Genomic DNA, 13849 nt, shown 5'->3' with positions numbered 1-13849 from the left:
GGCTTCGACTCGGAACCAGAACAATATATATATATATTTTTTTTTTCTCGACAGCTTTGTTCCAAGTTTTAAACAGTGATAAATATTATTATTTTGAATGTGATAATTATTAATCAGAAAAATTCTAATAAAATTCTTTTCATACCATATTCTCTTACAATTACCATAACTTTTAGGGTAAATTCTAAGAGAAAATTCTCTCAGTGTTTTGATTAATTATTAAAAATTACTTGTAAAAACGCGCGGCGCGCACAGCACACGTTGCTCGATGCGGACGGCAATAGTTTACACGGCAAAGACACTACAATCATAATCACAATCTAAGAGAATTTTTTCTTAGAATTTACCTAGAAAATTATGGTAATCGTAGGACATTATGATGTGTGTATAAGATTTAACATTGTAGGATGCCGGGTTAACGTGATCAAATGATTGTACGCGTTTTGAAACAGTTTAAATTAGTTTATTCACTTTCTACAAGTTCGTCGCGTACCGAGACTTATGTTTCTCGGCGCTCGCTCTCTCGAGGACTGACTCGAGGGCTGCGCGAATTTCGGAGCTCGCGTAGGGCGGCAGCCGATCGGGGTCCTCGATTGGACCATCAGAAAATCAGGCGATGTACACACGCCAATTAGCGGCGAGTGTACACGTTGGTTTCACGTGTTTCCTTGGCGTAAACACTAAGGAATTTAACAAAAAAACATTCTAGAAAATTCGATCGTCCTCGAGGATTCGATCCGAAGAACGAATCTTTAACATACCGCCCGCCTCGTATGCGAACGAATGCGAAATAAACTTAAACGAAGCGGGAGCGAATCGTCGAGGAAGATGATTACAAAAAACATACAGGTGAAGACGACTCGCACTGAGAAAGTCGTCTCGAAGATTACATAACTCTTACAAGTTAGCGGCTTCATCCGTTGCGGACGCGTTAGAGTTATCACGTATTGGCAGTCGGCATAATTGCGCAATAGGTCGTTTCAATGTGGACCGTGCGGTGCGTATGGTCACAACTCGAACGAGTCCATCAGATCCGGGATGGATTTGCTGTACTCGGGCAAGCTCCCATTTGCTCGGAGGGAACACGGGACTTTTAACTAATACTAATTCGCTTATTGCGAAGTTAGGAGACTGCTTGCACCACCTGTTTCGCTGTTGAAGCGAATGTAAATAATCCTGTGACCAGGCACGCCACACGGTTTCCTGCATGGCACGGACTAGTTGCCATCGCGAGAGCCTACGCGGGTCGATTGCGAGTACCGATTCCTCCGGAACGGCTACGAGGGGCCGTCCAATCAGAAAGTGACCCGGGGTAAGCGCCGACAAGTCACCCGGGTCGTCCCTAAGCGGAGCGATTGGTCGCGAGTTAAGGCACGCTTCTATTTTACATAGAAGCGTCGCGAGTTCAGCCCTCGAAAGTGTGTGGGAACCAACAGCGCGCCTCAGATGCGTTTTAAGGCTCTTGACTCCGGCCTCCCAAAGGCCGCCGAAATGTGGAGCGGCGGAGGAAATGAAATGCCAGTTCACTCCGTCGCCTGCGAGTGCGTTTCACAATTCAGCATCCTTCCATAAGGATTGAAAGTGTCGATGAAGTTCGTGGTTGGCTCCATGAAAATTTGTGCCGTTGTCGCTATACATGTGACGCGGCAGACCTCTTCGGCTAGCGAACTTCTGATAGGCTGCAAGAAAGCCGGGCGTGGAGTAATCTTCCACTAATTCGAGGTGAATCGCCCTTGTAGCAAGACAAACAAACAGAGCGATATATACCTTTCTGGCCTTTTGCCCTCTGCCGACGAATGAAATTACGTGGAGTGGGCCGGCGTAATCAACCCCACAATGAGTAAAAGGCGCCGAAGGGGTGACACGAGCGGCTGGAAGGTCGCCCATGAACTGAGAAGACAATTTAGCCGCGTGACGAGTGCAGACTACACATTTTCGAATGTGCGCCTTTACTGAGCTGCGGCCTCCAATGATCCAGTATTGCTGATGCAGCACACGGAGTACTAGCTGTGTCCCCCCGTGGAGCGTGGATTTATGAGCGCGATCAATTAAGAGATCGGATAAGTGATGTTTCGGAATTATTATAGGATGTTGCTCGTCATAGCTGAGCGCGGAATTCGTCAACCGCCCGCCAAGACGGAGTAAAGAGTCCTCTTCTAGAAAAAGACTCAATTTGCTCAACGAGCTCAAATGCGGCATGGTGCCGTTATTCTTTAGTGAGCGCGTTTCCCGCTCGAAGAATCTCTGTTACAGATAGCGCAACCAGAAGATTTCCGCCCTCCTAAACTCATCGGCGTTCAGAAGGGGGAAGAGTTGGGAGCGAGACGCGCTCTTTTCTTTTACACGAAGAATAAAGCAATTCATATAGGCAGTCACGCGGACAAGCTTGGTCCAAGTGGAGAACCTATATGGGAGTTTCCATTCCTCGGCCTCTTGAACATGGAACGTCACAGGCCGTCTTCTTTCCACCGACACTTGCTGATCGGTGGCAGTGTCGAGCGGAGCTGAGACATTCAGAATCGGCCACGCAGTCGATGGCTTCTGAAGCCATCGTGGACCACCATAGCGGGTGAGTCACGAGCTCGGAAGCGGTCAAGCCGCGCGAGGCACAGTCCGCCGGATTATCTCGAGACGAAACGTGATTCCAACAAACAGAATCCAGACAGGTATGCACTTCGGATACGCGGTTAGCCACGTAGGTGCTCCATTTTGATGGATGTTGACGGAGCCACGCGAGAGCGATGGTCGAATCCGTCCATCCGTATATTGGAATCGGAGGTAATTTCAACGATGTCCAGGTCCACTTGATTAGCCGGCTGAGGAGGACGATAGCGTTCAGTTCCAAGCGCGGGATGCTTACGGTTTTGATCGGCGCGACCTTTGTTTTAGCAGCGAGCAGAGTGATTTGAAACTTTGTTGGCGAAGGAAGCACTCGAATATAAACGACCGCCGCGTAAGCGCGGTTTGAAGCGTCGGCAAACCCGTGGATTTTGAACGCGAGGTTATTGGAATGTCGACCGGTCCAACGCGGTATTCGGACGCGGTTTAATGATTCTAAATCGTTGGTGTAGCTCTCCCAACGATCGCGCAACTCCTCTGGAAGAGGGGAGTCCCAATCACATTTGAGAAGCCATAACTCTTGTAGCAAGATTTTCGCGGTTACAACAACCGGAGCAGCCCATCCTATTGGGTCGTATAATTTTGCCGTGAACGAGAGAACGGAACGTTTCGTGTGCGTAACCGATCTCAACGGAGTTATCACGAATTTAAACGCGTCCTCTTTAGCAAGCCATGAAAGCCCGAGAATCTTCTTTTACGAGTAAGTGATCGGTGACTTCCGGCTGATGAGCCGAAAGTCCTTGAAGAAGAGAGGAGGCATTAGAAACCCACTTTCGTAGTTGAAAACCTCCCTTTTGCAAAATTTCAACTAGTTGGACACGAGCTTCTATCAATGAAGTCGTATCGTCCGCGCCAAAGAGCGCATCGTCCACGTAGAGGGACTCGCTGAGAATTGAAACAGCCGCGGGATAGTTGTCACCTTTATCTAGAGAAAGCTGTTTCAGTACCCTTATTGCGAGGTACGGAGCGGGGGCGAGCCCGTACATTACAGTGAGAAGGCGATAGTGTTCAATCGGCCCATCGGCCGACGATCGCCATAAGATTCTTTGAAAATCCGCGTCAGACGGATGCACGAGAATTTAGCGGAATATTTGAGCAATGTCCGCCGTGTAAACAAATTGCCATTGACGCCAGCGCAATAATATAGCGGAGAGGTCTTGCTGCAGTCTCTGACCGATCAGTAAGTGATCGTTAAGCGAAGTCTTATTGCTCGTTTTGCACGAAGCGTTGAAGACAACGCGCAATTTCGTAGTGCAACTCGAGTCGCGCAAAACGGGATGATGAGGAATATATACCGGCTCGAACTCGGAGCGGTCAGATAATTCCACCTTCCTTATATGACCGAGCGAATTATACTCTCGTAAGAACTCGTTGTACTGCGCGTGAAGTTCAGGACGAAGCCGTAGCTTTCCTTCCATTTTATTATAAAGCGAGGTTGCAATGTGCAAAGAATCACCGATTTTTATCGGGAAATCATGCCTGAAGGGCAATCGAACCGCATAGCGTCCCTGAGGGGTACGATAGTGGTTGGCGATGAAATGAGCCTCGCACCTCTCCTCCTTCTCCGTGAGGGGGACAGGCCGCGAGATCTCCTCATCTTCCCAGAACTTCTGGAGAAAAGAGTGCGTGCTTTGTTCCAACACGCAGTTTAATACAGATGCTTGAGCAGTAGTAGTCGGGCTACTATTTGTGGGGCCGGAAAGGATCCAACCGAGAGCGGTCAATTGCGCTGTCGGAGTTCCAATAGGACCTTGACGGACATCGCGCTTCAGAAGCGAGCCGTAAAGGTCAGCACCGATCAACAAATAAATTTGATGTTGACTTGAAGGATCAGGATCAGCAAAAAATAGACCCTGTAAATGAGGCCACGCATCGAAGGGCTGAATCCGCGAGGCAGCGTATGAAGTAATGCGTTAAAAAATGTAAGCCGTCAGAGGAAAGCTCGGGTCGGCTTGAGCACACGGGGTTAACTGTGACGAAATAAGCCTTCTTATCAGGAGCTTAATGAGTTTTTAACTCTCCGTATACGCGGATTGTCGGACTTTGCCGATTCAAGCAAGGACTCCGGTTCTTCGAAAAATGATAAACCGCGTTTAACGGTAAACAACGTGACTGCCTTTAAATGTATTTGTTGCTCCGGTGAGCATCACGTTTCGAAATGCGAAGACTACGCGAAGAAATCAGCTTCACAGCGCTTTGCTCTCGCGCGCCAGCATAAACTTTGCTTTAACTGCTTAAAGTCCGGACATTTCCCGTCGAAATGCCCAAGCAAATATCGGTGCAGACAATGTCGTCGCTCGCATCACACATTGCTGCATTCAGCGGCAAATCAAAATGCCTTCGATAACTTGGCCAGTTCCGAGGCTACTACCTCCGAATCTGCATCACAAGCCGCATCTAAGGCGACTACAAATCAGACGGTCAATACGATCGCGGCCGTCCAGATAGTACCGCCCTCGCTTCAGGAACATCCAAATGTCCTCTTGGCAACGGCATGGGTCGACCTCCACACTGGGGAGGGTTGCTGCTTAAAGGTTCGCGCGTTGTTGGATCAAGGATCCACCTTTAGCTTTATATCAGAATCGCTCTCACAGGCGTTGCGCACTAAACGGCAACGAGCCGATTTACAAATTAAATGCTTCGGCGAAAAATACACGGGTACTGCGAAATCGCGCGTAACACTGTAGTGTAGCAACAAATACATTTAAAGGCAGTCACGTTGTTTACCGTTAAACGCGGTTTATCATTTTTCGAAGAACCGGAGTCCTTGCTTGAATCGGCAAAGTCCGACAATCCGCGTATACGGAGAGTTAAAAACTCATTAAGCTCCTGATAAGAAGGCTCATTTCGTTTGATTCGCGTTAAATTCCATTCGGTACGTGTTCTCGCGCTAAACTTTTGCGTTATTGTATAAACAAGAATGTCGTCCCATTGTTCTACGGGACGATCGAGATTTTTTAATACGGCTAACGATGCAGACACTGTGTCGCGCAATTTTCGCAAATCGCTTACAATCTCGCTTTTCATTACCGGAAAACTAATAAACGCGTGTAAATGAGCATAGATTAACGCTTGCTTATTGTCGTATTCATTGATTAACAATTGCCAGGCAGATTCGTAATTCGCATCGGAAATTTTTAAATTATTGATCAGCAAGGAAGCGTCTCCCGTTACGCTCGTTTTTAAGTAATGAAATTTTTGAGAATTTGAAAGAGCGTCGTTACTTACTACGAGAGATTCAAAAATGTTTCGGAAGTTTTCCCAATCGGTTAATTTCCCAGAAAACTTTGGCAGCGCGATGCGTGGCAATTGGAAGCAATGATTATTTGTTTCGCGAACGGAGGAATTGGAACTACGATCGGTAAACGGAATTGTATTAGGAGATAATCGACTTATCGTATCTTGCAGCAGATCGGCCGTGTCGATGTAGACATCCTCAGCTCTCAGGAACTCTTCCAGAGTGAAGTACGGCAAGGTCGTTTGCTGCTTTGTGGTCGTCTTTTGAAGCAGTTTGACATGAAGGCCGCGGCAGGCGGCCCAGTGCTCCTCCAACTTGGCAAGCCTACTTCGCGTCTTGGCGAGTGTCACGTTTGATTTGGCCAGCTTCTTGAAGTTGACGAGATCTCGTTTGATCTCGTCAATACAAGCTCCCTGCTCGATGAGCAGGTCACTCACGGCATTCGACATGATTATCGATGCCGGATTGTTGAATCGTTTATCGATTATTCGCTACTGAAGCAAAATATTCAAGCGCGCGCGCAGACTTGAAGCGCCCGCTGATTGACGCGCGAGAGAGAGTGAGAGAGTCCGAGCGCGAGTTAGCGCACCGTCACGTTAAGCCGTTATCGGCTGTCTTTCTCACACGAAGCGATTGCGTGGCGCGTGATAACGGCGTCGAAATTGCAAATCGCGTGGTTTTTTAAATCTTTAGAAACGTCGAAAATCACCGAAATGATCGAGAGAGTCAAAGAGAGATGCACGACACGGACGCGTGATAGCGGCGTCGAGATAGCAAGTCGCGCACCTTTTAAAATGTTTTAAAACGTCAAAAATCAACAAGATAATCGAGAGAGTCACAGAGAGATGCACGACGCGGACGCGTGATAGCGGCGTCGAAATAGCAAGTCGCGCACCTTTTAATTGTTTAAAAACGTCGAAAATCAACAAAATGATCGAGAGAGTCACAAAGAGATGCACGACGCGGACGCGTGATAGCGGCGTCGAAATAGCAAGTCGCGCACCTTTTAAATGTTTAGAAACGTCGAAAAGCAACAAGATGATCGAGAGAGTCACAGAGAGATGCACGACGCGTACGCGTGATAGCGGCGTGCGCTGTCGTTTGCACTGTGGTCTGCGAGAGTCAAAAGTCAGTGAGAAAAAAATGCACTGGTGTCACGTCCGGCCGTATAAATTTTTTCGTTTACTCCAAGTTCCTTAAACGCTATTTAAAAAGCGCGCCAAAGCCGGCCATGACGCTTAACTCCGCCTAGAAACTAAGCGTGGCGCTTCGTAGCGCCTAAGGATCTCCCACCACGGTGAGAGTTCCTACTCCGGAGAGTTCCCCCTCTCCAGGCCGCCGCAGGCCCGAGCCGCCGAAACGAAGGACCTCAGAGCAGTCCCGAATTTCGGCAGTTCTCTGCGCGACACCGAACAGTATAGTCGCACTCCTAAATTCTAACTCTAAGTCCAAATTCTAAATCCTAACTCTAATTCTAAAATTCTAACTCTAAGTATAATATTCTAACTCTAAATTCTAAGTCTAAATCTAAATTCTAATTCTAAGTTTTAGTCTCGAATTTTGTACTACTATACGAATAAATCAGTGTATTCATGTGTGAAAACTAGTGTTCAGTATTCTTCAAAACTTCCACTCCCGTGATAAAATACGATAGCGTTTAAATTTGTCATACGGCGTTTGAATTCAGAATAATTCAAACTGTGTTTGGAGCGGACCACCGCTCATCACAGTCAGAATTAACATTCTCAGCATTTGCCAAAATAAGGAATTGATAGTGAGGTCCGCCGCATATCAACCCTCCTTATTTGAGTAATCATTCAGAGGATGCATCAAATTCAATATGCCTAAGACGCGACGCGCAGGAAGGAAGAATCAATTACGAAAACTAAACCGACTTTATCGCGAATCAGCGACCGAAGAATATTCTCAATTCCTCGGAGTGGAATATCAGGCCGATCCTGAATACGAGAACATTTTCAACATTAAAAATAATAACAACGACGAACTCCTACAGTGGAAGTGCATACCAATAACGTTCCAACCACGACGCCTGCCGCCGCCAAACATCCCAGTGAACGACCCTCGCCGCACGCACTACCTCCAAGTACGAGCCGACACGATCAAGAAAGTGCTACTAAAGGTAAGTGAAATTCACGTTAACCTAAGGAATCGCGCGTGTTAGCAAATTCAGAGACGCTTCTACCACGTGGAAGAGAACATTCTAGAAAAATCTCCGACGCATTTTTTCCTCTTTTCCATCGTCACTGCGGAAGCTATAAAAAAAAGGTCGGGCTATAAAACTAGGGTCGACCACCACATGCGGTGCCACCCTCGGAATTCTAACACGGAAAAACGCAAATAGTTCAATCTCTTAAAAATCTTGTGTCTCAAGAAATAACTTCGTAAATCCGTACAACAAAGTAGTCATTTAAACAATAATCAATTGAGAACACTTTCGATTTACCAACATTACCGACGATATACCGACATACGTTCTTTTACCGACGTTATCGACAATATACCAACATACGTTCTTTTACCGACATTACCGACGATATACCGACATACGTTCTTTTACCGACGTTATCGACAATATACCGACATACGTTCTTTTACCGACATTACCGACTATATACCAACATACGTTCTTATACCGACATTACCAACCATATACCGACGAACGTTCTTTTACCAACGGGTTATCGACACCTTACTGGCACCTTACCAGTGTTTTACTGAACAATTACCGACGGTTTTGCCGACGACTACTAACTTCTCGATAACTGCCGGGTTCACCGAAGATCTACGAGCGAATGACGCATTATCAATTCGATTACGCAACAAACACAAATGTGCCCACTCACCCTTAGAGGTATAACTCCTCCTCCAGAAGTTAATCTTTTGTACCGTTTGAACCCTTATTCTATTGCCAAGTTGGTGTCGGGTACATCCATTTTGAGACTAAGGCAGCTCTCTGCATTTCATGCTACTCCACCTTACCTTAGAGTCTCGAAATTACTTTGGACAAGGATTCGGAAGCATACTCTAATCATAGGCGGAACACCTATCGGAATAAATTGCGGAGTCTGCAACTTCCGACTTACCCTCACGCGAATCGGTGATTTGTGCGAGCTTTGTCAGTTTACGTACGAAGATTACTTACGCAACCCCAACGACGTTTCGCATAGAGCAATCGACGAAGCTATCTTTATTACAGTAGAGTCACAGGTAGGTCCCACGCAATAATCCGATCACCTCAGTTCCAGCGCAAATAACCTCAGATCGCGGGTATCCCCGGGGAGAATCGCATAGATTCGCGTACCCGTAATAGCGATCGTGTCTCGTGGAAAAAGCCGAGCTCTGCATTCAAATTTTCGCAGCCGCGACCCCACGAGACGTAACACTGGTTAAGATTCACCGGTGCGGTGCGCGTGATAGCGGCGCACGCTCACTGAGAGTCACTGTTAATCAATATAAGTCACGATTAATCATTGAGAGTCACTGCGATTATCGTAACGCAAAGCGCGTGCTTGCGGCGCTTGCGGATAACTCGCGAATGTTCACCGCACTCAATTAAGAAAATCACTGGTGCGTGATAGCGGAGTACGCGTGAAGTCATTAATCTCGAACGGCGTTTAACTGCCGTCCGAATGCAAAATTGCAAAGCGCGTGATAGCGGCGCTTGCACTGCAAGTGACACTTCAACGAAATTCTGACTACTCAAATGCAGAATTCGATGTACACCGGATACGTGAGGGTGCGTGACCGTCACGTGGCCGGAGCGCCGCGGCTTAGGCCGGAGCGACGGCAGGCGCGCGATCGAGAGAGCCGCAGCTAGAGAGAGAGAGAGCGAGAGAGAGAGCTTCGGAGCGCGCGGCGTGATACCGTCTCTCTCGCTCTTCGCGTCTTGGAGAGAGCGCGAGAGAGAGAGAGAGAGAGAGATCTTCGGAACGCGCGCGACGGTGATCCGTCTCTCTCGCTCTTCGCGTCTTCGAGAGAGAACGAGAAAGAGAGAGAGAGAGAGAGAGAGAGAGAGAGACTGTTTCGGAGCGCGCGCGACGGCTAATTGTTGTTTAGCGCGGTCTCACTCCCGCACACGGAGTCTTTCTACTCCAAACGAGAACGCGTAATTAGCGGATTTCTCGTGCCGCGGATCACTGCGTTTTTAACTTTACTGCCCCGATATAGGCACACGAGGCAGAAATTGTCAATCGTTCGAATAAGGTACGAAACAAAGGAGCCCGTTCTTTTCGCGATTTCACTATCACTCGATCGGTTTTTAAAATCCGGCTCGAAGGACCATTTTATATGTATAAGATTTAACGTTGTAGGATGCCGGGTTAACGTGATCAAATGATTGTACGCGTTTTGAAACGGTTTAAATTAGTTTAACGTATAAGACGGGCAACAAGAGCCAAATCGCGGATGACAATGCGTTATCCTAACGAAACTAAATAATTTTCCGTTAGAATTAAATACCGGTGCACAAGGCACCAAATTTTACTTGGACACGGCCAAGATTTTAAAATATGAAATAATCTCATATTTGAGATTTAATTTCAATACCCCCCCTTTTTTTTTTTTTTTTTTTTTTTTAACCCCCTTACGGAAATTAAATAAATGAATGCAAGAGAAAAATATAGATCCGAAAATCGCTGAATCGGGAATCCCCGATTTTCGGATCTATATTTTTCTCTTGCATTCATTTATTTAATTTCCGTAGGGGGGTTAAAAAAAAAGGGGGTATTGAAATTAAATCTCAAATATGAGATTATTTCATATTTTAAAATCTTGGCCGTGTCCAAGTAAAATTTGGTGCCTTGTGCACCGGTATTTAATTCTAACGGAAAATTATTTAGTTTCGTTAGGATAACGCATTGTCATCCGCGATTTGGCTCTTGTTGCCCGTCTTATACGTTAAATTTATATTTATATTACAGAGCCTTGTTAAAACTCTTATAAATTAGTTTATTCACTTTCTACAAGTTCGTCGCGTACCGAGACTTATGTTTCTCGGCGCTCGCTCTCTCGAGGACTGACTCGAGGGCTGCGCGAATTTCGGAGCTCGCGTAGGGCGGCAGCCGATCGGGGTCCTCGATTGGACCATCAGAAAATCAGGCGATGTACACACGCCAATTAGCGGCGAGTGTACACGTTGGTTTCACGTGTTTCCTTGGCGTAAACACTAAGGAATTTAACAAAAAAACATTCTAGAAAATTCGATCGTCCTCGAGGATTCGATCCGAAGAACGAATCTTCAACAATGTGGAAAGAATTTTATTAGAATTTCTCTACTATTTATTATATTAAAAATAATAATATGTATCACAAGAAAATATAAAATATGTTTGATTAATTTTACTATACAGTTTAGTAAAATTAATCACACATATTTCATATTTTATTGTGATAGATATTATTTTTAATGTGATAAATATTAATCAGAGAAATTTTAATAAAATTCTTTTCATACCGTATTGTCTCACAATTACCATAACTTTTAGGGTAAATTTTAAGAGAAAATTCTCTCAGTGTACCGATTAATTATTAAAAATTACTTGTAAAAAGGCACACGTTACTCGATGCGGACGACAATTGTTTACACGGCAAGGACACGACAACAGACTGCGGCGACGGATGACGCAACGCGTCGCGACGCTTCGCGACACGTCTAGACGATAACAATCACGCGGCGTTGCCGAACATGTGATTGACGCGAGACATGTATTAAAACGTATAATAATTATGTTATTAAAAAAGGCATATTATAACGTATTATAATTTTTTACGTTATAATACATTTTTTTTAATGACTTAACATTATCCGCCCGTTTTGCCCTTTCTTTTTAAGCGAGACGTGAGAAAAATGATTATGTTTTGCGAACAAGATGTTCCATGTATAAATGTATTGGTCGCTCTGAAAAGAGCGGATTGACTTTGGTCGCTCTGAAAAGAGCGGATTAATTTATAATAGGTGCTCAAAATGACCACCATCCATCCTTATGCAAGCTCGCATGCGTTTAAATAAATTTAATTGGACGTTCTCCATTACTTCCTCTTCGATATTCCAAATTACATATCGCAATCTGGTTTCTAAGTCGTCGACGTTCTCGGGAAGCGTTTTGTATATTGATTCCTTACAGTATCCCCATAAAAAGAAATCAAGAGAATTAAGGTCCGGGGATCTTGCGGGCCAACGTATCGGGCCATACCGACCCATCCAACGTCCAGGAAACTGCTCGTTCAAGTAGTTTGTTACAATCCTGGCGTTGTGTGGTCAAGCACCGTCTTGTTGAAAGAACATTTTATTTCTTTCAAATAGTGGCACTTCTTCTAAAAAATCGGGCAGATTTTCTTTCAAAAGTTCCGCGATACCATAGAGTACGCCTATTTAGCAGGCTAGAGTCTCGTTCGTTATCGGAATTAACCAGACAAATCGCTCCACCAACTAAGAACGGCCATGCACCACCACCCACCGAATCAAGAAAGAGCTATCAATCTGTCAATCCTTCCGGTGTCTGGGCCTGGTGAGGTTTCCCGTGTTGAGTCAAATTAAGCCGCAGGCTCCACTCCTGGTGGTGCCCTTCCGTCAATTCCTTTAAGTTTCAGTTTTGCAACCATATTTCCCCCGGAACCCAAAAGCTCTGGTTTCCCGGAAGCTGCCCGCCGAGTCATCGGAGGAACTTCGGCGGATCGCTAGCTGGCATCGTTTATGGTTAGAACTAGGGCGGTATCTGATCGCCTTCGAACCTCTAACTTTCGTTCTTGATTAATGAAAACATTTTTGGCAAATGCTTTCGCTTCTGTCCGTCTTGCGACGATCCAAGAATTTCACCTCTAACGTCGCAATACGAATGCCCCCATCTGTCCCCATTAATCATTACCTCGGGGTTCCGAAAACCAACAAAATAGAACCGAGGTCCTATTCCATTATTCCATGCACGCAGTATTCAGGCGAAGGTAGCCTGCTTTAAGCACTCTAATTTGTTCAAAGTAAACGTACCGGCCCGACTCGACACTCAGTAAAGAGCACCGCGACGGGATATTAGTTGGGCCGCCCCTCGCGAGGCTAAGCCCACCGGTAGGACGTCCCACATCACGCCAGTTAAACACCGCGAGCGGTGAACCGACGGTGTGCGACACAGATTCAACTACGAGCTTTTTAACCGCAACAACTTTAATATACGCTATTGGAGCTGGAATTACCGCGGCTGCTGGCACCAGACTTGCCCTCCAATGGATCCTCGTTAAAGGATTTAAAGTGTACTCATTCCGATTACGGGGCCTCGGATGAGTCCCGTATCGTTATTTTTCGTCACTACCTCCCCGTGCCGGTAGTGGGTAATTTGCGCGCCTGCTGCTTTCCTTGGATGTGGTAGCCGTTTTTCAGGCTCCCTCTTCGGAATCGAACCCTGATTCCCCGTTACCCGTTACAACCATGGTAGGCGCAGAACCTACCATCGACAGTTGATAAGGCAGACATTTGAAAGATGCGTCGCCGGTGCTAGGACCGTGCGATCAGCACAAAGTTATTCAGAGTCACCAAAATAAACGGTGGACGAACGGCGAGCCGCCCGCCACCGATTGGTTTTGATCTAATAAAAGCGTCCCTTCCATCACTGGTCGGGACTCTGTTTTGCATGTATTAGCTCTAGAATTACCACAGTTATCCAAGTAAATGTGGGTACAATCTAATGAACCATAACTGATTTAATGAGCCATTCGCGGTTTCACCTTAATTCGGCATGCACTGAGACATGCATGGCTTAATCTTTGAGACAAGCATATGACTACTGGCAGGATCAACCAGGGAGCTTCGTGTTCGGTTACTCGCAAGGGAGTAACTCGCGAGCGAGCCCGAAGACTCGTCGCTAGCTCTTTTTCGCGCGCGCGCGCGTTCGATGCCGAAACACCGACGCGCGCGCGACACGCTCGTATGTGCCATTTTATTTGCCGCCGGTCTTGCTCAGCCGGTCGGCGACACTCTGCTGT

At 46.2% G+C, this 13849-nt stretch overlaps 1 protein-coding gene and 1 pseudogene across 1 annotated transcript; both read right to left on the bottom strand.

Annotated features, from left to right (window-relative positions):
* Positions 1–1523: 1523 nt before the first annotated feature.
* On the bottom strand, positions 1524–2199 carry LOC146724848 (uncharacterized). The gene is made up of 2 exons (XM_085488911.1): positions 1768–2199; positions 1524–1679 (listed from the first exon to the last, which is right to left on the bottom strand). Exons 1-2 carry the CDS (start codon positions 2197–2199, stop codon positions 1524–1526), a joined length of 588 nt encoding a protein of 195 aa, XP_085345037.1.
* Positions 2200–12486: 10287 nt separating this feature from the next.
* On the bottom strand, positions 12487–13667 carry LOC146724847 (small subunit ribosomal RNA; annotated as a pseudogene).
* Between the last annotated feature and the right edge of the window lie 182 nt (positions 13668–13849).

Source organism: Nylanderia fulva, unplaced genomic scaffold, assembly GCF_048542155.1.
Source record: "Nylanderia fulva isolate GAGA-0341 unplaced genomic scaffold, ASM4854215v1 Scaffold1133, whole genome shotgun sequence".
In the NCBI taxonomy this organism is placed as follows: Eukaryota; Metazoa; Arthropoda; class Insecta; order Hymenoptera; family Formicidae; genus Nylanderia; species Nylanderia fulva.
The sequence above is the reverse complement of the archived record's forward strand: the minus strand, read 5'-3'. Positions and strand labels throughout refer to the sequence as shown.